Consider the following 26,570-nt stretch of genomic DNA (forward strand, 5'->3'; position numbering starts at 1 on the left):
TCTTCTTGGTGAAGCCAGGGTCATTGCTGGTTTTAATTAACACTGTAAGAAAAATGCACTAATTTCTTTCTCAAAGAAGAGAAAGGGAAATTCAGCTTCCCTTCTGCTCTCAAAACACATAATCCTATTGGGAGCTGAGGAGTGATCCTTACCTCTATTATTTTCCTTTGCTGTAAGTGAATTAGTAGCTAATGGAAATGAAGGATTCACTGTGTTGACAGGCTTTCAAGGGCAGGAGCTTCCCAAATTCCCCATGCAAGGCTGTGCTGACACTGCCCTGTGCTGACGGGAGCTGTAGAATCCCATGTTTTACACATGACCTGGCTGTACACCTCCAGCAGGTACCTGAGCACCAGAGCTGTACGTCCTGTGCTGTGCTACCAGCACCGTGGGCTGCAGCACTCTGTGGTGATTGCAACCGCAGCCCGGTGAGGGTTGCAATGCTCCTCCTGCTCCCCAAGCAGCGTGGAGTGATACGGCAAGCTGGGAGAGCCCGGGCCTGACTGCTGAGGGCTGCAACCAGCCTCTAACCCTGCCTGACCTGTGCCCAGGGGATGCTGCTGGCTCTGACCTTTCAGCCGTGCGGAAGTGCTGTACGTCACTGCTGGGCTCCCAGCTGCCGTCCCAGGGATGGAGGGGGCAGTGATCAGCGTCTGCCTGGGGTTACGCTGCACCCCCAGGGACCTCAGCCATGCAGAGAGCCCCAGGGACTGGAGAACAGCCCCAGGGACTGGAGAACAGCCCCATGGACCCTCGCGGTGGGTAAAACACCCCCCGGGGTAGCGTCACGTGCACTCTTGCAGCTGCCTTTTAGCTGAGCAGCGCTTGGGGTTTTCAAGCTTCGAAGGGAAATATTGCATCTTCTGGAGGCTGCGATCACAGGGACTCTAAGCCGGTGGACAAGCCTTTAACACTTGCAGCAGCAAGGCCATCCGTGCTGTTTGCTGCTGGAGATGCCCCATCAGCCACGGCCCCTCCCAGTTTCTCTTGGTCCCCTTCAGCAGTCTTGGGGACCCACGTGGCTCCTGGGCTCCCTGTGGGTGGGGATGCAAAGGTGGCTTCAGGACACTGACATCCCGCTCTCTGCCTGGTGCCCTCTCCAAATGCTGACACATGAGCAAATTTAGGGCTGTTTTTGCTGTTCCCGGAAAGGCTGGGAACAGGCAGAAAGCCTCGATGCACTGCAGGGGTGGAGCAGGGCTGCCTGCACGGGCATTGCAGCCCTTCGGTGCCTGCGGGAGCCCCCGGTACAGGGAGAGCACATTGCGGCGCTGGCAGGCAGCTCTGCGCCGGCGGGGCGGCTGGTGATGCTCGCTGGCGCGGGAGATCGGTACCAGGCTTGAAGCCTTTCCGCCTTGTTGCTTCAGAGATGGACAGAGGCGTGAATGCAGTAATTGAGGCTGAGGCAGTGATAGAGCTAAGTTGTTTTATATCAATAAAGAGTGCCTTGTATCCAGCAATGTTGCTTGAGGGGGACGGAGAAGTTACTGTGACTAAGTGATCTTATGCCCAAAGCATTTGGGCATTGCAGCTCCTGCAATCAAATTATATTTCATATCTCAAGGGCAAAATTGTGTGTGGGGAGAACTTGAGAAAGTAGCTTGTCGTAGCACATTACAGCTCTGTGGTTTGCTGTGATTCTCCTTCTCTGTGATCATTATTTTTCCATGAAGACCCAGTAACTTGACACTTGAGAGGAGGCTCCAAGAAGAAACATGAGCAGAGTCTGAGCCCCAGGCTTTGGAAAGCATTGAAGAAGGGTCCTGGGCTGGAGCAAAGACTCTCTGGAGGATCCTGGGGTGCCTTTGGAGCCCTGGCAGCACTCAGGCATTGCTCACCAAAAGCCAACATAAATGCCGTCACTGTGACTTGTCTGGAGCTGCCCACGTGTGTGCCGCCTGCAGCTGAGCAGCTATGACTGTCAGCCTGTGCCCTTTACAGGGATATGATATTTTAAGCTTTGCCGATGGTGGTTTACTGCCTGCCTTGCATTTATAACCCCTTTTCTCCAGTTGTGGTGGTCTAAACCATCATGTTCTGCCCAGTGATGGCTAGGTTAGGGAGCTTTGGGACTCATGGTAATATGGTTACTCAAGGTCAGTTGAAAATTCCTGAGGTCTTTTGCTGGGCCAGCGGCACAGGGTGAGTCCTGGCTGCTGGAGGATGCTCCAGTGTTGGAGCTGGAACCGCGGCTCTGCCCCGGGTTACAGGCAGGACTGCAGAGGCGGCCGTCTGGAGCCTGTACCGGAGATGATCCATGTCTACCTCTGGCTGGGCAGGGGCTGTAACTGGTGGAAAACTGGTTTCTTTTGTACCAGCCGACTGCTGAACTGGTTCTCTCCATTCTCTGCTGCTGCCTGATTCGTAATAATAACAAACGTACATGTATGTGTGTGTACGTATAACTGCAGCCTATTGATTTTTGGGGCCATTGCTTCTCAGCTGCCGAAGAAGATAATTCACCGCTTTATTACCATCCTTGGATTTTAGATTTATCCCTCTAAACAGACAGCAAACTGGTAGTTAATTAAGCTTTTGTTTCAAGCAGCAGCACAGGGAAGGGACCGTCTGCTGCAGCACTTCTCCTCGGGGACGAGGGCCCCGCGGGGCCAGCGAACGCCACATTTCTGTCCATGGGGTGACGAATCCTGCACACGATCGCGCTGGCAGGAGTTGAGGGCAGCAGAGGTAACTCTGCCTGGCTCCCTGGCCAGCACTGAGAGTGCAATTGCTGCTCCCTGCCGACCCCAGCAGCCTCCCAGGCTGTGCATATGGGGTATGCCTTTCCCCATCTCCAGACAATCCCTCTCCCACATGGCCTCATGGACTTGGGATGAGGCTGGATGTTCTGCAACGAGAGGCAGGAGACCTACAGCAAGGAGAGCAGTGGGCTCTGGTGGCCTCCCTCCCTCCCTCCCTCCCTTACCTGGCTGTGGAGGTGTCCCTGCACGTTGGAGTTCCCCTGGTAATCGCTGGGTTTATGGGGTTTTGCACATTGCTAATAGGGCTGTTACAACATCACTAATGCCTGTGTGCTGCCGGGCAGGGTAATGGACAGTTGCCGTCTAATGTGCTGGCGAAATAAAAGCTTGTTGAATGGGGATTGCCAAGAGCAGATTTTGGCATTTTATTTTGTAGTTTTTGCTGGCTGGTGCTGCAGCAGGCACCTGGAGGAAGCCAAGGTGGCTGAACGGCCTTCTGCCTGCCCGAGAAATGGCCAGGCCCTTGGGGGGCTGATGGGGACTTATCCAGCCTGGGGTCAGCCCTGGAGGGAAGCATGGGGGGGCACCATCTCCTCCCTGGTCCCTTCTCCCTGCCATGACCCTCACCCTTAAGTCTTACAAAATTAATGTGTCATTCCTCGCCATACCCCAGCCTTTTCCTACTGGAACTGTGCTGCCATTGGCCTCAGGGAAGAGCTGCCGCTTGGCATGACCTGGAGCTTGTGGGATATGCAGAGGGACCTTGGTACTATCCTTACAGAGGTGAGAGGGGGGTCCTGTCCCACAGCAAAATTCACCCCATGCTGGACCTCTCGTAGCTCCCTGCTCTGCATCCCCCAGGACAGGTTTTCCTCCCAGCCTCTCAGGAAGGCGCAGCTGGTTCCTGGCACACGGGAGGCAGCAATTTGGCTGCTCCGTTGACCACTTCATGTTTTGTGTTTATGTTCATTAGGAAGGCTTCCAGCCCTATCGCGCTGAGCTGGGCTCAGAGTGAAAGGCTCTGCCTCCTGCTGCTGGAGGGGTGCTGTCGAGAGCAGCAAGGGGGGAAACACCAGGTTTTAAGGTGGTTTTACAGCTCAGATGGGGATGGTGGGTCTCCTGTCGGAGGAGCAGGAGCTGGGAATGGAGGCAGCAGGCAGGAGCAAGGAGATCAGGGGTGGTAGGATGCCCACAGCACCTTCTTTAGTCTGCTGCTTCCCTCCTTTCCCAAAGGCCAGGTTAAGAAAACCAGGTGGTTTTTCCAGAGAAGGCCAGATGCACCAAAAGACTCCCAACTGCACCTAAAATGGCAAGCACTGAGGCACCCCAGCTGGAGTTAGGTGTCTGTCCAGCCCAGTGGGTCTGCATGGTCATGTCCATAAGGTCCCACAGGATGGGCTTCGGGGTGGTATGTCCTTGCCAAGATGTTGGGCTGCCTGTATTGAAGATCAGGGAGAGCTGACCTAAGGGTTTGAATTGGGCTTGACAGCACTGACTGCTGCTTCTGAGCCACCCTTTCTGCAAATCCTCAGCACGTCTGTGTGTCTGCCTGCCTCAGCCCAGTATTATCCTGCTCAGACCCAGTGTGGCAATGACTCTTTCCCTGTCCTCTGCCCATGAAAAGTCTGGATGAACACAAAAACCCTTTTGTATTTACGAAACCCTAAAGGATATGGTTTTTCTTCTCACTTCTTGGCAAAAAGTGCTGTTTCATGGCAAGAAAGTGCTGTTTTGTGGAAAATTTCCAGCTGTCTTTTGTCTCTGAGCTCACCTGTGTCGGATGCTGTTGCAGCATATGCTACCTGGAGCTCTGCTGACCGAAGCCACCCCTGGTTTACATCAGGGAGAAGGAAGCAGAGTGAGTGCCTGGGATCCCTATGGAAATCAGAGTTACGGTATCACAACAGTCATAATACGGCATTTCCTCTTCATCAGCCTCATGGGAAAACAATGGGATTCTGCACAAGCAAAGGAGCCCGCAATCAGTTTATAAAAGAGGGGGTGGTGGGCGCTGGGAGGGCGTTGTAGTTGCACAGCACTCGCAGAGTAGATGGTTGAGCCATGCCATGTTGTTGGGGTTGGAGGAACGCTTCTGGCCTGGGAAGGAAGCAGGATGGAGAAGGGCTGGGAAAGACCATGGGAGGAGAGCGTCCCACCCGTGGCGGGAAGGCAAAGGGGCAGCTTTTCCCCCGTGGCACCCTATGCTTTATGGTGCCCATGCGGGTATGAAGTGCAGAGAGGGATGGCCAGCCATGGGGCCAGCATGGCACAAGGGGGCCTGGTTTGCACCACAGCCCCCCCAAACAAGAGCCTGGTCCTGTCCTGGAGCCTGGCCAAACATGCACACCGAGGACAACGGTGTCCTTCCAGCTCTCTGCAATTTTGTGCTCACCCCGCAGGGCGTTGCATCCCCTCCCACACTGCTGGTGGGGTGCACCCATGCTGGCTGGGCACCCTCGAGTCGGGGTTGGAAACGGGGTGCCTCCAGGCTCTGTGCACATTCGGCTCCTTTATGTCCCAAGCTTTGGGAGGCTTTTTGTGCCTGTCACCTTTCACGCGTGAGCCGGGAACACCTCTGCTGAGCTCAGCAGCTGCTTCTCCTGCCTCAGCTCTCATGGCCCCTTCTCTGTCTTCCCAAGGATGCTTCCCTGCCTCCCTGCCCCGGCCCCTCCACGCCACCCTGGTCCTTTCGGCAGCACCCGGGGGTGCCCGGGGACATTGGGAAGCGACGTTGTGGGCCGTGACTGTGACCCCCCCAGAAAGAAAACAGGGTGATGGGGAAGCAAAGCCGCAGGCCGGGGCTGTCAGAGCCTGACTCCAGACCCCCCTTTTCCCCAGAAGCGGGGCTTGCCCTGCTCCTCGCAGCCCCCAAAAGCAAACAGCACCCGCGGGGGCTGCACGGCGGCGTTTCTGCTTTGACCCCCCCCACCTTTTCCCAACAAGGGCCATCCCCGGCTCCGGAACTCACCGCGCCGGGGGCTGGCACCTGCCCCGGGGTGCGGCCGCCCTCCCCGCCGCGAACCGGCCATCCTCGCCCCAAAACGCCTCTCCCCGCCGGGGGCAGCCGCCCTCCGCACAGCACCCCCCGCCCCGGGGAGACCCCCCGGCACCCCCGCTCCGCAGCCGCGCTGCCGCTAGATGGCACGCCGCGCCCGGCGCAGCCTCCGCGGGGCGGTGCGGGGAGGAGCTGCCTCCGCGGGGCTGCGCGGAGCAGCGCGGAGCGGAGCGGGGCAGGGCGCGGCGCCCCGCACGGGCTGCGCGGAGCGGAGCGGCCCGGCGATGGGCTCGGCCGGCAGCGGGTAGGGCTAGGGCGGGCGGGGAGGTGCTCCGCGCCCGCTCCGCGCCCGCTCCGCGCCCCGCCATGCGCCCCCGCGGAGCCCCGCGCTCCGCCCGCTGAGCCCCGCTCGCTGCCTCGGGGAGGGAGGGGGGGTGCGGGGGCCGCCCCCTCCCCGCTCCCCCCGCAACTTTGAACGATGATCACAGTCAACGCGGATGGGAAGATAATGGTCAGAAGATGCCTCGTCACCTTGAGACCCTTTAGGTAAAGTTGTTATTTTCTCGTCCCTCCTCCCGCCTCCCCCCCGCCTCGCTCGGCCCCTGCGGGGTGGGAAGCGGGTGTCGGCGCACATTTTGCGTGGGGGGCTGTGGCTCGCCGTGGGGGGGGATCGAGCCCAGATTAAGATGTCAGGGATCCAGGCAAGTTTGCCCGCAGGTCAGCGTGCTGGTCCTGCAGCGCTCGCTGTCTGGCGGCTCCCAGTTCACGCATCACGCCGGTATCTTCTGGGGGTTAATTATAGGGCTGTTTGCCGCTGTTTTTTTTAATATCTTCCTCAGAGATGTTAGTACTCACGGGGGAATCAGTTCCTCTGGTTTAAATCCGCTGGTGCTGATGGGGATTTTGAAACCCACCCTGAACTGGCAGCGGGGCTGGGGTTGATATCCAAGCCTGAAACCCTCTGGCTCCGGCACGCCTGTGCCCACCTATTGTTTTTTTCCCCTTGGTGTAACTCTCCCCATTTTTGCCTCCACACATTTGCTTCCCCTCTCCAGTCTTTGCTTTCCAGCTTCCTTATTTCACTGGAGATGCGCTTTGGTTGCTCCCAGGCTTGAGACACATGGGAGACGGTGGTAATTGCTTGGCTTTTCTATGGGGAGAGGGACCAAAAACCCACAGAAGGGGAAAGTGCCGGGGAGCGAAGCACAGGGTGGGGTGAGCCTAGCCCGGCAGCTGTCAGAGCTCCCCGCTGTGTTTGGGGGCCGGGGATCGCCTGGGATCACCAGAAGGATCTGCTTGCTGCCTTTTTGCTTAGCCCAGGCCACTGCCCGGAGCTGGGAAGGAAGACAGGGCTGCGTTTGTGCCGCTTGCTTGTGGTCAGGTTTGGGGATGTTGTCTGCCTCTCCCCTGGAGTTGCATGGCTCTGCACCGCTTGCCTGGAGGGATTGCTGAGGCTGCATCCCGCAGCAGTGTCCTGGGGCTGGGGGACTTGGCCAAGGTGATGTCGGAAAGTGGTGGCGGAGCAAGGGCACGAAGGATCCCCACGGCTCGGGCTTGCTCCGAGCGTGGGGTGGGGAATGGCGGTGAGAGAGGTGGGAAGGACACACGCGCCTCAGGGGTATACTCTTTGCTTGGCTATTTGCTTTGTTAAGTAGGTTTGAAGTCCGTAATGAGGAAGTGACTGGCCTGAGCATTGCCCTCCCCTGTGCCCTGGGCATCACTTCTGGGGCAGGGGAAGCCCATCTTCAGTGGTGACCTGGGATCAGGCTGGGGGAGCGCAGGGACTGAGTCGCAGGGTGGTCACAAAGTCCCACTGGAGATGAGGATGTGTGTGGACGAGGGGTTTGTGATGGCAGGAGAGCACCAGGCTGGAGGGTCCCTGGTGTCTGTAGCAGAGTGGAGCACCTGCACGAGTCCTGTCTGTGTGCCCTGGGCTGGCTTCTGCTCTCAAACCAGTACAGACCAGTATAGGTGCCACTGGAACCAGCAGGGTTACCCTGTTGTTAACCAGTCAGGCTTTCCCTGTGTAAGAGGAGAAATTCCCAAGACCCTCTCCTAGCTGTCCTGCAGCGTCCAGCTCCGCGCCTCCTCCACGTTGGTGTCATGCTGAGCCTGACCCCTCCATGTCACGGTCCTGTGTCGCCTTGCTCCCAGCCCAGCGTGGGCAAGCATTGGCACTGCCCCATTCCAGCTGTAACCCGGTGCAAATCAGCACTGCTCCCCTAAAATCAGCACCCCATGTTCTCAGCTGATGTGGATCAGGGACAACTTGCAGGAGTGGGAGAAGATACTGGCAGTCAGGATGGATCCTGTAAATCGGGTGCTTGTTGCTGGCTGGGCAAAGCCTTGCTGCTCTACGGAAGCCCATGGTGCGATCCCCTGCCTGATGTAGACTCCTGGCAGCAGTGCTATCAGCAAACAGCAAACAGGAAACCTGACCCTTTGCACCAAAACATTTCATTAATCCTGCTCCAGACATGCTTAGCAAAGCAATGCAAAGCCCTGAGCTGTGAAAGCGCCTGCAGCAAATGGGAAGGGGAAAGAGAGCAAATCAGTGTAGAAGCCGTTTGTAGAAATGTCCAAGGATGGCTCTGACTTTGTCTCAGCAGCAAAAGGTGTTTCATTTGTGACAGTGCTGGATTCAGGCAAGAATTCACCATGGGGCCAGGAGGGCCCTGGTCCAGCTCACCCAGCTCTTGGTTTTGCAGAACATGGGGAGTTCAGGCAAGTTTGTCAGCTGGAAACCAAAGCCAGGCTTTTCATGTGTCTATAACATTGGCCAGTAAGAGAATTCACTGTGGTCCCCTTCGTGGAGGAAGATTCCTGTGGCTGAGCATCATTTTGGCAGCGCCGCAATGGTTTTGGGCTCTGAGCAAAACAAGATTTGCAGGAGAGGGAGCATCTTTTTATTAGCTTGGCCGCTGCTGTTAGAAATTGTGGCTCAGCTTTTGGGTTCAAGAGACTTGGGTGTTGAAAACTTGTGTAATAAAAGATATTACCTTTCCCTGTAGCCCTTGGGTTCCCCATGCACCTGCATAATATTCTCCCCGTAGGTCCCAGCTGGGTGATGCAGCACCATGGACAGACAGTCCCAGTGTCACAGCCCCATCCCGCTGGGTGCTGCTGGCCTTCTGTTGTGGTTTAGCCCCAGCCGGCAACTAAGCCCCACACAGCCGCTCTCTCACCTTCCCCCCCGGTGGGATGGGGGAGAGAATCAGAAGAGCGAAAGTAAGAAAACTCGTGGGTTGAGATAAGAACAGTTTAATAATTGGAACAAAATAATAATAATAAATTGTAATGAGAAGGAAAACAGGAGAGTGAGAGAGGAACAAAACCCAGGAGAAAAAAAAACAGTGATACAACCGCTCACCACCCGCCGACCGATGCCCAGCCAGTCCCCGAGCAGCGACTGCTACCCCATGGCCAACTCCCCCCAGTTTCTATACTGAGCATGATGCCATATGGTATGGAATAGCCCTTTGGCCAGTTGGGGTCAGCTGTCCTGGCTGTGCCCCCTCCCAGTTTCTTGTGCACCCAGCAGAGCATGGGAAGCTGAAAAGTCCTTGACCAGTGTAAGTCCTTGACCACTTAGCAACAAACAAAACATCAGTGTGTTATCAACATTATTCGCATACTAAAATCCAAAACACAGCACTATACCAGCTACTAGGAAGAAAATTAACTCTATCCCAGCCGAAACCAGGACACCTTCCTCCCCCCATCATCTCCCAGCTCATTGCTCAGACCCTCCTGGCCGCATCCAGCTCTCAGTTCCATGGGCCAAAATCTGCAATGACTGGGGCATCACTTCCAATTTTCATTAAAGACTCGAAGAATTTGACTTCCTTCTCTTTTGGACACCAAGCCAAAACCCAGAATTGTGAACATTTCAGTTTGGGGAGGATGTGAAGAGGGACTTGGCACCAGGACCATGCCCAGGCGATGAACTAAATGTGATGTGTGACGACAGGCAAAGCCAGCGCGCAGAGTAGATGTCACTTGGCCATTGGAGCTCCATGGTCTTCAGTGAGTGAGACTTGCTTTTGGGGGCAGAGGGCCCAGTGCATCTGATGGGCCGTTTGGAAGATCTGGGCTCTGATATGTTTTACCTACTTCATTGTGTTTGTTTTCTGCACAAGGAGTTTCCAGGCAGTTAAGGCTGGGCTAAGCTTTTTATTCACCTGGACAAGATCAGCATAAAGTAAAAGAGATGGGGTCGTCAGGCTGAGAGCCCATCCCTGCAACCTCCCTGCTCCCTGGAGCACTGCTGCTGGGCTGGATCCGCTTCTCTCCTAGGCACATTAATTCTGGTTAGGCTCTGATTCCTCTTTTCTTAGGAAAAAAGCATGCTGCATCTTCCCCACTCTCTCTGTAATCCAGTCAAAAAGATTTTGTCTCCTAATGAGATGCTAGAGCACAGATCACCTTTGAATCTTTCTTTCCTTCCTCTTTTTCTTTCCTTCCTCTTTTCTTTCTTCTTGGTGTTTCACTCCTTGCCAGAGTGTAATTATGAAGATTAAAATGTGTAAACAAGGTCTTGCATAATAATGAAGATATTGTCAATAGGAGGGGTGAGAATGAAGAGCAGGATCAACTCTGATTATTTAATCAGGTGATGCTTCGTTAAAATGTCCCTTGGGAGAGGAGGCAACTGGCAGCAGGATGGGGCCTTTGGGTAGGTTTTGTACCATGATGTCCTCCCGGGGAGGACCCTTGCCTGTGGGGCACAGCTGGGCTTTGACCTCCTCTTCCTCCTCCAGATTGTGCTTTCTCCACTGTGCTGTTGTCTTCTCCTGCCGGGGAGGTGCCATGGCAGACGGCTTTCCCCCTCTCCTGCTCTAAGGACAAATTCATCCCTCTGAGGATGGGTGCTGCAATCCCCTCTGTCGTGTTCCTAAGAGCCTCTTCCAGACCCAGCGCTGCTCCGCATGGCTGGGCACAGGGTATGATATTGGGAACAGACTAATGTCCCCAAATCACCCCTTCCCCAAGCAATTTATGGGAGACCACATTGCTTTGCAGCATCAGGGATGCTCTGCTACCTCCATAATCACCTCCCTGCCAGAGCTGGACTACGGCTCTCTGGAAACCCTTCTCTGAGGTCTGCTTTGGGAGCGGGGCTGCGGTCTGTACTCATCTCCACGTGCAGATGCCGCAGCTTGACAGTTCATCAGCATCTGCTGGGGAGGGGATGGCTGTGCTCTACTGGCGGCTGCTTGTAGGGCATGCCAGCTGTGCCTATAGACAGGCCTTCAGGGACAGGAGTCCAGATTAGCCAAGTGCACGATGCTTTTTATAGCTTGTTTAAACTGCTTTCCACCTCCCAGGGCAGCCTCCTTCAGAAATAAAAGGGGCTTGAGCTGCTTCACTCCTGGAGTGCCTGCACAGGGATGTCAGGCGGTTTTACCGATGCACTTGGTGGTCCCCTCTGGTCCCCTCTCCCAGGTGGGTCAGCTGTCCCGGCACCTGGCTGCGGGTCTCCAAAAGGGTTAATGAGTATTTGCGTTGGGTTGAGTGTGCTGCTCACAGAGCTCGTTAATGCTAATGAGACCAGGGTGGTGCTTTTTCTCTCGATTAGGAGGGAGGTAAGAAGGGGATCGGGAGCTGCAGGTGCTGCTTGTCCAGAGCCTGTGGCCAGGTGACCTTGATCTGCTGGGAGCCAGCTGGGGATGGAGCAGGGCTGATCCGTGGGAGCGGGGGGATGGACGGGGGTTAGATGCTTGTCTGTGGTGTGCAGGGCTGATCCTCCTCAGAGCAGGCAGAGAAAACCCTTTGCTCTTGTGCTGCCTGATGCTGAGAGCGAAGCTGCCCTGGGTCTGGGGCTCAGGTGTGCGTCGGCCATGTGAGAGCATCGTCGGAGCTGGTGGGATGGAGGTAGGGAGCCTGTGAGGTCCTGTGAAGGCACCGTGTCTTGCCCAGGAGCCTCTCCAGTCAGGGGAAGCCTGGCTGTGCCGTGCTGGGGCAGGAGGGACCTTCCCTGGCAGCTCCTCCAGCAGATCTCTCTGGGGAAGCCCAGTCCTTCTGGAGCTGCTTGATGCTGTACTTCAGCTCTCCACAACATCTCCTGTAGCTAACAAGTGCTTTGAAGCAAGTTACTTTATTTGCCAGCCCTTTCCAGCAACAGATAATTGCAATGCTGGCGCGTTGTAGCCTAGACTTAATGGCTGGCTCCTAATCCTCTGCCTTTTAATTACACAATAACGATTAGATGGAGGGCTGTGGCATTCCTTTGCAAGCCATTCTCTGGAAAAGCCTGGTTTTGGTGTTCGGTGGCTGCACTGTGTTTCTGTGCGTGGCTCCTGAGTCCTGCGGATAATGCTGTAAACTTGTAAAGGAGAGTTACTGGTTCCTGTCCTCGGTGGTTTGCTTCCCTTCAGCTCGGGGATGCTGAGAGGCAGAAATGCCAGTGGGCACCCCTAAGGGCTTGCTCAGCTCATTATCCCACGTAGAATTTATCTGTTTGAAGACAAACCTGTTGTTTCATGAGACTGAATGGCAGTTGTCTTTTCTCCTTCTCCTCCTTGAAATTTTCCTTGGGTTTGGCTGGCTGAGATGCCTGGTATGGGCACGGCTCTGGGAGCTGCTGTACTGGGTCGCTGGCACAGGCTCTGCCGGGGCTTGGCCCGCGTGTCTGTCGGAGGATGCTGCACCTCCACGGAGACTCGGAGGCAGTGGCAGCATCTCTGAGCGGTGGAAGGAGGCCAGGCGTCTGTCCCTCAGTGCACGTGCTCTGCTTGCATGCTGGGGAGACAGGGAGGCTTGGCTTTATGCTCCCTGGTGCGCAATAACCCTCCTGCTTGCACAGAGCTCCTGCCTTCAGCCTTTTTACCCCCAAAAAGTTACTGGCCTGAATTTGGCCCGAATAGGAGCATCGCTGAGAGCTCCTGCCTCTCTCGCAGCTGGAGGTGACCACGAGCTCGGCTGGGAGTGACGTGCGGGTCAGCATCCTGCCTGGCGCGTCCCCATGGGAGCCGCTTTCCTGCCAGCCCGGATGAACAAAGTGGCGATGGGATGGTCCCAGGCCACCGTGTGTGCTGCCAGCGTGGGTCCCTCCTCGTCCTGCTGTGCACAGGGCTGCCTGCACTGCACAGGCAATGCTGGACACAATGGCAAATACCGGTGGCCTAGTTACAGGGGGAACAAAAGAACTTTTTAAAAAAAAAATGGTTTTTTTTTAGATTCTTTGGGAGGAAGGGAAGGTACAAGGTCTCCCTTTTCTCTGGATGCTGCCAGGGGAAAAATGGGTATTGTTTACTGTAGTGGTTCCTGTGGTCTGGGTTATTGTGCTGGATCTAGTGGAGCATCGTAAGGGCAGTCGTGGTCTGGCTCAGCTTTCCCACCTAAGGTGCAAGTCCTCCGCTCCCTCTTGAGGCCTGCCCGTCGGAGCAGGCTGCAGGCATTTTGGAGGGTGTTCTCAGGCAAAACCTGCCTGCTCAGTGCCAGGGTTTGGACAGAAGCATCTCGGGGCTCTTCCTGAAGTGCGTGTGGGCCTGGCCGTGGTTGGGGTGAGGTACTGGTGTGCTCTTGCGGGACTGGGGCTGCAGAGATGCTCCTTGCCTGGGCTGGATGGAGTGAGCCACGGGGATGGAGCAGTTGGGAAGGAGGCAGGGATTGTCCTGGCTGCCTCTTCCAGACACCCCAAAACAAAGCGGCTCCTGCTGCTGTGCAGAGGGGTTACCCCAGGGGGATGAAGGGTGGTGGGGCTGTCCCAGGAGTGAGCCGGTTCCTCGTCACACCTCTCTACAGCTCTGCTTTCCCTCCCGCAGGATATTTGTGCTGGGCATTGGATTTTTCACCCTGTGCTTCCTAATGACGTCGCTGGGAGGGCAGTTCTCAGCCAAGCGCCTGGGGGACTCACCCTTCACCATCCGGACTGAAGGTAAGCGTGGCTCCGTGCCCGTCCTGTCCTGCGTGATGCTCGATGACCCCCCCTGCGTGTGGTCCAGCCGAGCTGACGAGCGCCAGGGATGCAGGGAGGATGGTGCTCGGATGCCTCCATTCCCAAGGCTCCCTCCTGACCCGTTTCAGGGACGTCAGGTCCTGTTGCCCCTTCTTGCTGTGGCATGGGGCACTTTGCAGCCATGTGGCTAAAACCTGGCTGCGTTCACATCCAGAGGTGTACAGGCGCAGTGGGGACGTGTGTGTGCTGGAGTGCGGATGCTGACCCTGGCTCACGGCAGAGGGATGGGAAAACACTGGTGACTGGGGCTGACAGGATTAGACCTTCAGCTGCTGGCGGTGGTGTGGGTTGTATGGGCTGCACCTGGTCTGACATGCTGAGGATTTGGCTTGGGTGCTTGGAGGACTCAGTGATTTTGGGCAGTTTTGGTCTGCAGGGAGTGGAAATTGTTCTTTAGGGATGGAAAAATAAAAGGCCTTTGTGGTTTCATGGAGGTACCGAAATGTAGAAGAGAAGTATTCTGATTTTTAGCAAGTGTGCTTTCTGTTACATTTTTTAAAACACCTTTTTTAGCGAGATGTGCAGTCAGCTCAGGAGACAGCTTCCATGGTGGGAGGATCGTGTCCTGCCCTTGCTCTGGGAGGATGCTGCTGCGCTGAATTAAGCTTCGCCCTGACTTTTCCTCTGCGGTCCCAGCCTGGAACAGCATGACTGAATTGCACAGAGGGAAATGCCCAGCTTGAACTCTGGTGAGCAGGGAGAGATAGGCTTGGTCAGGCCACCGTGTTCTTCTCCTCCTCCATAACAAAGGCATGGAGGGATTTGAGCTCCCCAGCTTTGCCTGGAATGTGATTTTTGGGCATTAAATCCTTTCCTTGTGGTGCTGGAAGAAGTGCTAGTTGCTTTCCTACAGAAGGAGAGGGCTAAAGTGGTGGTTTGCAGAAGTCGGATGGAGCTTGTAAACTGCTTAGTTGACTTTCGGAGAGATTAATGTGCAGCCTGCGGCAGCTGGCTTTGTTTTCTCCCCCGTGGATGGAGTACACGGCGGCTGGTGTTTCTCCTCCTGTGCTCCCCTAAGTGTTCCCATCACCAACTCCGTTAAGCCCCTTCTCCAAGGGACTGGTGTTTGCCTAGCTGACCTCAGCCTGAGCCAGAGCAGGTTGCAGGATCAGCGCCTTTCGGTATTTTCTGCATATTTTACCATGGTCAGGGTACCTGCTCCTGCGAGGAGGGTGGGTGCTGTGTTAACATCCCTGTCCCCATGCCAAGCGCAGCTCCCAGGATGGCTGGTGAGTGAAACCTGGTTATAGGGGATTTCTTCCTTCTCGGGATGAGAAGCGGCACATGAGGAGGGTGGGATGAAGTCCCCAGACCACCGCCTTCTCCAGGCTTGGCTTTTGAGGAGAAGGGTCCTGAAAAGATTTCCGAGTTTGGAATAAAAGGTGTCACTTGTTACAGCTGCCCTCTGTCCCAGGAGAGCCCCAGCATCCCCAGGGAGTTTGCAGAGAACTGGAAGAAAGGCAAAGAGGGGCTGATTAACTGTGGGACCAGCCCGCGCTGAGAGGTGGCACAGGTCGTGCTGCAAACGGCAGCAAAGGTTTCCAGAAACCTGCGGAAGCCCTTGATCCCACCCCAGAGGACTCTAAAGTTGTGACGAAACGATGGCAAAAAGACAATTATTCAGCTTCTTTATCCCCTTTCTGGATGCCTTGGAGTGGAATAGCTTTTCCCATCCTTATTTTCGTCATCAACTTAGCCCGGATCTTTGAGTCCACTGATTCCCATCCCTGCGTGTTTTTTGTTTACCGGGCACAATGTAAGCGCAGTCCTGGAGCTGGATCAAAAGAAACCTCCTTTTTCAGGCTCTCGCACCTCTGCTTACTGCTTTAGGTGATTAACTCAAGGTGTGTAAATGGGTTCACCTTCTTGCATCTGAGCTCCCGGTCACGGTGGGTCCCCTTGGCTCTGCGAAGGGGTGTGCTGTGAGCGGCTGCCTTGCCGGCCAGGAGAGATACCCGTTGCTTTGCTCTGGGGGATCTGGGTGTTGGTTCTGGTAATGGCTGGTCGGTCTCATTTAAAGAAGAAAAAAGATTTGTGATCTAATTTTTCAAGCTTTTGGCTTCTTAGGTCTGTAACTGGCTAAAGCAAGTCCTGCTTTGTTAGAAAGCTCAGAAATTCAATGGAAAGCTAATTTTTTTTTTTTCCTTCTATTGGATGGATTTGCCAGGCAAGGTATTGCATCCAGCTGAATTGCTGCAGATTTGGCTGTTGTGTTTTTTGTTGGGGAAGATTTGGTTTGTTCATGGTCTCGCACGCTGTTTTGAAACGTGAAGCATCCCCTCTGCTGTTTCTGGAGGAAGGATGCTGTTTTGGAAGAGGGTTATATTCTTTGTCCCCAGGACTTGGCAGGCACAACCTGAGAGGCTTTTTCTAGCTCTTTAACTTTTTTCTAGCTCTTTAACGGGTTCAGGCTGTTGGGGTTCAGCCTTTCCTGTGATACTGGTACATAGGGACTGTCCATCCCGCACGGGCTCAGCAGGGCTCCCTGCACACAGCTGCACAGGGTGAGAAACCCCGAAAGCAGAGCGGGACCAAGACCTCAGGGCAAGTACAAGACAGGAGCTGGCCAGTGTCACTGCAGACCCCTCTCTGTCACCTTTGAAAGGTTGTGGCTGTTGGGGGAGGCCCTGATGGCTGGAAAAACCAACTATCACACCCATGGAGAAAGGCAGGAGGGATGATGCATGCTGGGCAACCTCACCGGTGCCACTGGGAAATGGGGAGTCACTGGGAAATGGGGAGTCAAAGCCTCCAGGAAGCTGGCGAGGTGGGGAAACTCCATCCTTGGAGACTTTCAAAGCACATCTAGCTGCCGTGAGGCTGTGGGCAGCTCGGTCTGACCCCCAGGTCTGCTCTGCTTGGAGCAGGAGGTCGGGGAAGGGATGTCAGAGGTCCCTCCCGGCTGGGATGATGCTGAGCTCACATGGAGGAGTGCTCAATGCCCATCGAAGTCGGTGCGGGTTGATGGGAACAGAAATGGATATGCTTCTTATTAGTGGTGCAAAGTGTCAATAGGTCTGTTTGAATAACAAACTGTCATTTAATTAACATACATTATGGATCTCAAGGAAACCCAAGAAATTTTGCTGGTTGCTATTGTTGCTGTTAAGCGCACAATGCTGGTCTGAAGACAGGCTCAAAGGAGCAGGTTAATTTTGCTGGGCTGATTAGCTCTTGATGTGAGTGATGGTGGGAATCAGGCCAGTATTCACACAAACCTGGACAGGTTCAGGGCCGTTGGCTTTGGAGGAGTTATTGGGTGCGTGGCCTCAGGTCTGCCGTACGTTGAAGCCCGGGCTCGAATATCTCCCGGGACTGGGCTCCCGAGGTGAAACCCTCTGGAGCGCACTGGTGGTCCTGCCTGGGGAAGGAGCCTGGTCTCTGCTGCTGCTCTTCTCTCCGCATGGGCTCATCAAAACGTTGGGCTTAATGGGCACTTTTGAGCATTGTTTATTAATTGATTAATTTTGCATTGCAAGCTGGCAGCACCCTCTCCTCATACGCTCTGGGTGTGGGCTGCTTCCCCAGCGTAGCCAGTGTATTTAGTCGGGTATGTTTGTGGCCAGCGAGTGTCCGCTCCTGTGGCCCTTCTTGGGGGCAATCCTGGCTTTTGTGGCTGTTTGCTCTGGTCCTTGTTTCCCGGTGTCCTGCCAGGCTCAGCAGCAATGCTCTGCAAGTGACGCTGCCCATGCGCTTAAATGCCTGCAGGGTTGGGGTGGGTACAAAGAGCCGGGGGGGTCAAGCCCAGCACCCGAGCGCTTAAAAATCATTTGCATTGGAGAAATCCTGTTGGGTTGTGGATAAATGGTAAAACCCATGGATCATGGCCCAGGCTAGGCTGGGGCTGTTCCTATTTCTCCCTGAGCGTCCTGACCAGCCCAGCACTGAACCTCGGAAATTGCAATCCAAGGGGAAGCTTATGAAAATGTCCCAGACTTGCTCAGAGCGTTCTTGGCTTCTGAACTGTGTGAGCAGCCGATCAAAACCAAAATGAAGGTGGATGTGAGGCAGGAGCATGAAAAGGAGAAATGGATAATGTCACAGTCCAAAAGTTAGTCCCATTTTTAATTTTATTTTTATATGTGAATCCCCTTCTTGGAGGCTGTTGTCAAAAGCCAAGTTTCTCGGTGTGTGCCAGAAATCATTCCTCAGATGGATTCTCTGCTTGGTGATTCGATGCAGCAGAGGCTTTGCGTCTTAATAATAAATAAAAAAACCTTCTGAAATACAAGTTATTTTATCCTAATCCGCTGCTGTCAGGTAAACACAGACAAAAGTTCCTTTGTTTTGAAATAGCCACCGAGAGAATTTGTTCTACAAACAACGATCTAGATAAAAAAAGAGAACAGACAGGTCTATAAATTTTGAATGTGGGAGATGCTTTGGGAGTGACTCTAGACTTGAGAGACTGAGTTTTCTGTGCCCTCTTCTCTCCTCCTCTTTAGAATTGAAAATGTTTGGTTTGTTTTTTTTCCGAGCGTCTTTCTTTCGAGCTGTCTTGGGGCAGGGGGCTGATCCTGAAAAGGCACCAAGATCTTTAATTGTGGTGCTGGCCGTGTGGCTGGGGAGGGATTTGGCAGCGGTCCCTCTGCCCGCAGCCGTGCCCCACTCTGGTTTTGGCAGTGATGTACATCCCACTGGTGCAGCTTGCTGCTGCAGGGGATTAGCGGAGGAAAATAGGTTATTAAGTGTTAAAACGTGATTAGGTGTGGCTGGAATATTGCCTGCAACTGCTGTAGCTAGTTTAAAAAAAAACGGCAAGACTTCTGATTTCTCCTGCTGTTGATTCCTGTATGGTAGGGTACGAGGTGCAGGAGGAATTTGCTGCAGGCCCAGGGGACGTGCAGGACAGGTCCTGATGTCCCGAAATGGCTGGAGCTGAGCTCTGCCCTTGCTGTGGGCTGCTGATTCTTGCAAGAGGGCACCGATTTAATTTCAGCTGACCTTGGTGGTACTTCGATACAAGTTTTTTGAGTGGTTCATATAGATAAAGATATCTCAGTGCTTGGGGTCTGTGTGCTGCAACAGCAGTTCTCATGCTGACTGAGGTCCTTGACTCTCGATGCCTTTGGGAAGCGGTGGTTTGCTGAGCACTGGAGTTGTGTGTTTACTGTTCCCATAACGGTCTTTTCAACCCGTTTTCAAGTGCTTCCTGCCTGGATTGGTGCTCAGCTTGAGAGCTCGACACCTGCCTTTTTCCACCCCAAAATGAGCTCCCAGCAGCATCTCCAGCTGGTTTCCTGTTGGTGACCACAGTCGGGCTCCTGCGTTGTGTTTCCTCAACCGCTTTGGGACCAGGATCAGTGGGGACGGGGGATGAAGGAAGGACAAGGGTGGGGGAGAGCTGATTTTAGAGCGCAAGCTGGAAAATGCAAGTGAGCAGGGGTGAAGCACATCCTCTGCAAGGCTGCTGCACCTTGTCCTAGGTTGCTGAGATGTGTTTTGGGGTCTGATCTCCTCGGGGCTGCAGGACATGGACCCTGGTGGGATATTAAACAGCTTGTGGACTGGGGCAGGGGGTTTCTCAGTCAGCCTGGTGTGCAGATAAAGCTGCCCAACGCCACAGGGACTTTCTGCAGCTGGGCAATGGTAACTGCCTTGGCCTGCAAATCTGCCTGGAGGTGGGCAGTGCATCAGTGCCTGCAGGGCCGTTCCTTGGTCTGGGGCACGGCAGAAGTGCAGGTGGCCAGAGAACAGCTTCTGCTGCAAAAGCCTCTGGGATTTTGTCCTTCACTTCCATTTTGCAGGGAAAGAAAAAGAAATGTGGACAAGTTATGGAGCAAGCCTGCTGGGGAAGTCCCCCTTGCTGGGTTGGGGCATCCTGTCCTGGATGCAGGCTGTGGGTGAAGCTGAGCAGCGCTGCCTTCTTGGGGCATCAGAATGGCTCTGGCTCATTCTGTTGGGGTACGGGACTCTCGGGAGAGGTCCAGCAGACAACAGCCAAGGCACATTGCACTGGAAATGGTGCTTAACATCACCTGGCAGAAATCCTGCCCTGCTCTCTCTCCCCAAACCCCGCACCCCTCCTCTGTTCCAGCTACTGGAGTGCTCTGCCTCTCCCGTGGCTGTCGCTTTCTCCAGTTCCTGGAGTCTCACCTGCTTAAAGCAATTTCTTCCATCAATGAACACAGAAGAGGAGAGAGAGGGGGGTTGTTTTGGGCTGTGCAGCACAGCTGAATACTTTGGTGTCTGTGGCTTCTGTTTCTCTCCAGAGCAGGGATGATGGTGGAGGGGGGCGGAGGAGCGGGGAATTGTGCTGTAAATGATAATGTTGAAGGTTGCTTGGGATTTTGTAGGGCATCTTCACTGTTCCAGAGTCATAGTACTGTGAAGCGATGGGATCTCATGTTAGTTCAATCCCTTGAACAGCTCCCCAAAGAGCAGAGCAAAGAGGCCAAACAGAAACGTGAGAACCTACATGGTCTCCTTGGAGGGGTCCATTGCTCCTGTCTCTGCTGGGTTTCCTTGTGCTCCGGCAGCATCCCAGCTGGGTTAGCATGGCCGGGTACCATTGCCCTTTGTTCTCACGGAGGATGCAGAAAGGTCAAGCTCAGATTTGCTAATGATCAGAGTGAGCTTGAATAACTCTGTCGTCCTCCCTTGCAGTCGGCCGTGCTGGCAGGGGAGGAGGAGGTCTGCGTGCGTGATCCTGACCCACCACGTACCCTCTGTGTGCCGCTGATCGCGAGGGAGGGCAGCAGAGGAGGGGACGGCTGGGCTCTGCCTGTGAGGTTCTGGCTGCAGTGAGATGCTGCTCAGCCCGAAGGAGCTTTAAAGCAAAACACAGATGTGTTCATCCTCCCATTCCAGTTCCCTCTCTCTTGGGAAAGGTAATTTCTGGACCCATTTGCAAACTTGGGTCACTGCCACTTGTGACAGATCCCAATCTGCTCCTCAGTTATTTCTCCTTGGCAGAGCACACAGTTCTTCTGACAGGAGCTTGAGTTGGGAAAAATACCTGAAAGTTGCTTTATGGCTTTCAAAGCCCCTTTTCTTACCTGACCTTGCTGGAGAGAGCACCCGGGAGCAAGAGCTTGGGCTGCTGCCTCCTTGAGATGTGACATGCAGATGTGCGGTTCCAGGGATGCTTGAGTTCCCTTTGCTTGCAAAAAGTGATGCAAGTTATAAATTTATCTTGTTGCCTTCAATGCATGGTGAAGGTGACAGGAGAACCAGTTGCAAAGTCTCATGTAACCAAGTGATGGTGATGGGGGGGGCATGGGCAGAGCGAGGGAGGGAGCTGGGCAGACTCTGCTGTGCAAACTCAGCGCTAATTATTCCCGATTTCTTCCCAAGTGAGTTATAACCCTCTCCCGGGCTGCTTGTGTTTGTTTTGATGTTGTCTGCTGAGCAGCTCTAAATAACTGTATGCAGCGGCTTGTAAGCAGCTTGTCAGGATCCGCTGCTTGAGCGCGTCTCACCGGAAGGTGCAGGCAGTGGCCGGGATGCTTGTCCGGGTGGAGGGATGAGGCCGTTCTCATGATCTGAATCCAGGATTTGCTTATGCAAAACCCACTTGAAAGGCAGCAGGAGCTTTCCCTCTTGATCCCCCTCTTCCCGCAGTGCCTGTGGGGCCGTTAGCCGGCGTGTTGCCCCAGGTCCCCGAGGAGAGGGTGTGGGTAAGCGGGCGCGTGTCACCTCCCTGGCACCAGCTGCTGCTGCATCCAGAGCTGGGTTTGAGTCTCCTGGAGCCTGTGGGCCACTGTAGAGGTGCCAGGCAGGGGAGACCCGTGGGGAGGAGCGTGCTGTGCAGCTCTTCAGTGCCCGGGGCTCGTTTCCAGCCTCTCTGTGTCCATCCCATCCGAAGCTGCTCCAAGCAGCCTTGGGTGCTGGAACAGCCAGCTGATGCTGTAAGAAGTTGCCTGGTCGGTGCCAAGCTGAGCTGGCTGGTACTGGGAGCACCTCCGTGGTGAGGAGCTGTGCTGGGGATGATGGGCTTTTGCTTTTTCCTCCTCCAGAAAAATGCAGGGGCAGTGGGGCCAGCTCTCTGGCTTGCCTAGAGATGCTGTGCTCTGGCAGCTCCCGCTGCTCCGGGCTGTTCTCTCTTCCTCATTGCCCAAGCATTGGTGGGGAGAAGGGAGTTAATGGAGACCCCAAAGCAAGGCAGAGCCCAGATGCAGGGTGAGGGCTTTCTGCCTCATACACTGCCTGCCCCTGGCCCCGCTCCCTGCCAGCTCCTGCCAGATGCTCGGTTGCTCCAGGGGCTCTTTTAAGCAGGTAACGCCGCACATGGCAGCAATAACAACCTATTCTGCTCTTCCTGTTGAGTAGGGGGAGGCTTCTTTAATTATGGGTTAAAGTGATGCTCTGTGCTGAGGCATGGCTGATGGTGACGGGTGCTGCTGGGAGTGACTGTGGGTGTCAGCTGCCCCCTGCAGCACCCCAGGGTGTGAGTGCCGCTGGCCCCTCTGTGCCACGGCAAGAGGCTGCTGCTGGTGCCGGGGTTGCACCCCCGTGGGCAACACAGGGGTGTCCTTAATCTGCATTTTTTTGGGGCAGACTAGTGCTTTGCCTGGGTGGAGAAAGTGGTGGTTCATTAAAAGCCTGTGTCCTTTCCCATGCCTACTCCTCGTGGCCGTCCCACTTCAGTCCCGGAGCATTGCATCCCCCGTCAGGTTGGTGAACGTGCACTCTGCTCCCATCTCCAACCCATGTTTGGAAAGGGAGTTTAAAGTGGAAGTGTAAAACTTTACTGCTCTTATTAAATTGCTATTGCAGGCAGGGAAATGACTGCTGTTAAAATAAGGAAAATAAAGGCGTCCGTGGGGGCTCCACGTGACACCAGGGGTTCCTGTCCACTTCTGCGGGGATGTGCGGGGAGAGTACAATGCAGATTGGTGCTTTGCATGGCAAAGAGGGGTAATAAGAACTGTAAGGGCTACCATAGTAGCAGTTAAGGCTTAATCCACCCTGGGGACACATCTCTTGCTGAAGAATTGCTGGTTTGATGCAATCGCTGCTCAGAATTGGATGCCTGCAGGCTTAAAAAGAAAAAAAAAAAAGCCACCAAACTTACTGGGAGATGAAAGTGTGAATTCATGAGTCTTAAACTGGTGGAACAGAGATGAAGATCTTGGTGCAGCGATGTGTGCTGGCCCCTTCCCTGCCGCTGCCATGTCGGAGGAGGGAGGAGCAGCATCCCACTGGCCCCGAAACTGTTATCTCCATAAGCAGTGACTCCCAGGGAATGATTAAATCAATTAATTGATTTTCTATAGCTCATAAGGAAGTCAAATGGCATTTCCATCAACCTGTGATGAGCAAACACCCCACCATGGCCAGGAGGAATGTTAATGGCTCTTTATGCTTTTATTACCCCTTTTCACTCCTAAATCAAAATTCATCCTGAGCCTGGGAGGCAGCAGGTACTTCAGAAAATAAAACTAGCACAGTGGGAACCATAGCAGCCTCTGTAAAAGCTGTTTTTTTTCCCACTGATTTATTTGTTTCTCTGGCCTAAACAAGAGACCAGGGCTCGGTTCAGCTGAGGCAGAGATTAGCCAAGGCTCGTCCCGTGGTTCTGCCAACGTCCCCCGGCTCCTGCGGGCTCTGCTTTGGGCTGCTGCCCTGCTCTGCTGCTGCCGGAAGGATCCGGCTGCTGGGCTCGGGGGAGGCTGATGGGTTTGGAGGAAGGGGATGATTTATTCGCCCCTGGAAACAGAGTGGCAGGATGCCCAGCACTGTTTGGCCAATATTTTTGGCTGAAGGAGAAATGGTAATCATTTTGGAAATGTTAAATTAGTGAGTTCTGCTGTTTCTGAAACATAACATTTTGGGGCAGCTGTAAATAAGGCTGCGGGCTCGAGCGCTGGATATGCAGAGCCAGAGGAGCGATGGTGGTGCTGAGCCTCCCAAAGCCTTCCTCCAGCTGATCTCGGGGCGTGCAAATGCTGGGTCGAATCCTTCCTCTGCCCGAGGGGTTTGGGCTGATTTCCTGCAATCCTTGGGGCATTGGCTCCTGATAATACAACTTTACCTGGGTCAGCAACAGGAGCAACCACTTGAGTTAAATGCCGACGCCCTTGGAGCGATGCCTCTCTTGTAAAGACCAAGAAGCAAAATGAGGGTTGGTGATGGAGGGGGGTCCCTGGCTCACGGGTCCATGGAGCTGCTCTGGGGCTGCCCCTCCACCGTGGGACTGGTGTGCTGCTCATTGCCTGGAGCTGGGGGTCCCAGCTGCAAACCCGGGGTCCAGCTTTGCCCCTGGTGCCGACAGCATCCAGCCTGGCATGGGGTGTAGCCGTGCCCTGGGAGCCCCAGTGTCCGCTGGGCTTTGCTAGCAGCAACTGCCCTTGAGCGAGCCCTGCACTGGAGCCCTTGTGTTTTAGGAAGCAATTTAAAATCGATGTTAATCTTGTAGTTTGAAAGCCTTGCCTGCAGCGTGAGGTGTTTGGAGCACTGCAGAACAGCTTAAAATGCAATTTAAAATAGTGCTGGCTGGCAACAGAGGAGCAACTAAAAATAACCTGCTGGTACTTTTTAAAAAAATGTGAAAGGGGGATGAGAAGGGGGGAAAAAGATGGGGTTAAAAAGCCAGAATAAATAAAAGCTGAACTGCAGCTTGTGCTGGGGCTGTGCATATTAGTCTACTTTTCCCCAGCGACCCGCCTGCCCCAGCCCATCTCCTGGGGCTGCTGGGGAGAGGTGACTGAGCTCATTTTGCCTGGAGAGTGATGGCTTGGGGCAGGACTTGTGGGACCATCCCCATCTCCCACAGGGAACATCAGGTCTCTGGTGTGTGTTTGTGGGGTAAGAGGTAAGAAAAAGTTGGTGGGAACGGTCCTGTGCTGTCCCTTGCAGTAATGAAACGCTCCTGTCTGTGAATGTAAGTGTCTATTTGTATTGCTCAGCTTCCTGCCTTTTCTTATTTATATGGAAATAGGGAGTGAACGTGTGTTAGGGTGGAGATAGCGAGCTGCAGTCTGCTCTTACAGGCGTTTCCTTTCGGGTGGGGGGGCAGGGGGAGCTGGTTGGGGTGGAGGAGCAGCAGGAGCCCCTTCTGCAGGCTCAGCTCGGGGTCCCACAGCCGAAGGGCTGCCCCGAGGGAGGCAGCGAGACCCCAGACCCAGGGGGGCTGGTACGGGGACACCGGGCTGGCACCCCCCTCCATGCTCTGTGCAGCAGCAGGCTGGAGGAAGGCTGGTGGGACCTTGGGTGGAGGCTGAGGTTTGCTTGGGACCTCTCTGTGGCCTCTCTCTAACCAACCTCCTCTGTGAAACCTAGGGCAGCATCACCCTCCTGGGGAAGGACCTGCAGCATGCTGGGGCGCAGGGCTGCAGAAGGAAAGCCGAGGTACAGCCCATCGTTCATGAAGCCGTTGGCAGCGCAGGAGAACGGAGCCCAAGGATGTGGCTGGCTGGGAGTGTGGAGGGCAGAGCGGTGCCTGGCCGTAGGGGGGGCACGGTGCTTGCAGGAGCGATTTATGGGCCTGAACGGGGCTGCTTCCCATCTGCTGGTGCTGTTTCGGGCAACATGCATGCCACAGCACAGCTGGCTCTTGCTTTCAGCTGGGGAACCTCTGCAGCACATCAGTCCCCCTGCTGCGGTGTCTCACCCCCAGGCACTGCCGGCGTGCGGGGGGCTGTAGGAAAGCTGGGGGGTCTCTTGAGCCCTTGGCAGGGTTGCAATCGCTGCTATCACATGGCTGCATTAGCAGAGCCCTGGGGCACCTCCTGCCTGGCTCGGTCATGGCACGTGGCTGCCAGCCCCGCGGTGCCAGAGCCGGCCATGCAGGGCGTACCGGGGCCTGATGGGCTCTGCCCGCCTATGAATGCGGTGAGAGGGAGTGAAAACATCCCTGAGGCTGCACATTTGCCGCTGATTACACAGCAGTGGATGAGGGGATGGATAAATCCAGGGGGTAGATGATAGCATGCAGGCAGGACATAATCTACTTTACCAGCCGGTGACTTAAGGCTGCTTAATTTGGCTGATTACCAGGGAACCACTTCGTTGCCAGCCGGTTCCCGCGGCTCAGCAGCAGATCGATGGTGCGGCTGGAGCAATACTGAAACGTCCGCTTCACTGGCAGCCCCCAAGCTGCTTCATGGGCACCTCCAGGTGCAAATTGCTGCTGGTGGCATGGAGCTCCCTCTGCGGCTCCTCGTGCTTTTTGCATTGGGGCACTGGCTAAGCATGTCCATAGTTTCTCTGTATAACTTAAAATAATAAATCCATAGCAGTTTAACGGCAAATATGGGTGGGTTTGCTGGAGGCAACAACTGGCTGGGTGCCCGTGCTGGTGAGTGGGTGCCCTCGAGGGGTGCAGCCACCCAGCGGGACCTCATCCATCCCTGGAGCAGCTTCCCCCCGGGGGGGTGCTGAAGGAATGGAGACGGGAGGTGGCCATCGCTGCCAGCCTGAGCCTGGCCTTGGGCTTTCTTGTTGCCAGTTAGTGCTGGGTCTCTGGGCTGTGATTGTAATGGATTATGTGTCAGGGTTAGCCAGAGCCCTTGGCTAGTTGGCTCTTTTAATCTGCTTGAATCAAAATCAATAGTGAAAGTAAATAGAGGAGCGTGGGAGGAGGAGAAGAGCGAAGGGCTGGTGCTTTGCTCCCCTGGAACCGGGGAGATGCTGGGGTGGGTGCCCTCCCAGGAGGATGGGATCCACAGAACAGCCCTGGGCTACCAGCCACCCAGAGAGATGGGCGGTGTGGTCTGGGCCTGGCTGCACTGTGGTGGGGATCCTCCAGCTTCTTCTCCAAGAAAGCCTTCAAGAGTACGTTGTCCTTTAGAGGGGTTTAAGTAGCCTGGAGTTGTCGTTTAAAGGAGAAAAACAAAGCAAAGCAAATGATGCTTTAGATTGAAATTAATTCAGCTGGTATTTTCAATGGACGTAAGTAATATCTTACCATCTCTGAGCAAATTCCCTTCTTGTACTGGAGCATTCAGCTGTTGCAAGACAGCCAGGCAGG

The 26,570-nt window shown here is 54.8% G+C and overlaps 1 protein-coding gene across 2 annotated transcripts in view; it reads left to right on the forward strand.

Annotated features, from left to right (window-relative positions):
• Positions 1-6,175: 6,175 nt before the first annotated feature.
• Positions 6,176-26,570, forward strand: part of MGAT5B (alpha-1,6-mannosylglycoprotein 6-beta-N-acetylglucosaminyltransferase B) — a 70,470-nt gene continuing 50,075 nt past the window's right edge. For both annotated transcript variants that reach the window (XM_072881125.1, XM_072881124.1), the window contains exons 1-2: positions 6,176-6,243; positions 13,464-13,576. In XM_072881125.1, the coding sequence (XP_072737226.1) occupies positions 6,176-6,243; positions 13,464-13,576 (181 nt within the window). The remainder of the gene's footprint in view (positions 6,244-13,463; positions 13,577-26,570) is intronic.

Source organism: Ciconia boyciana, chromosome 16 (genome assembly GCF_034638445.1).
Source record: "Ciconia boyciana chromosome 16, ASM3463844v1, whole genome shotgun sequence".
Taxonomy (NCBI): Eukaryota; Metazoa; Chordata; class Aves; order Ciconiiformes; family Ciconiidae; genus Ciconia; species Ciconia boyciana.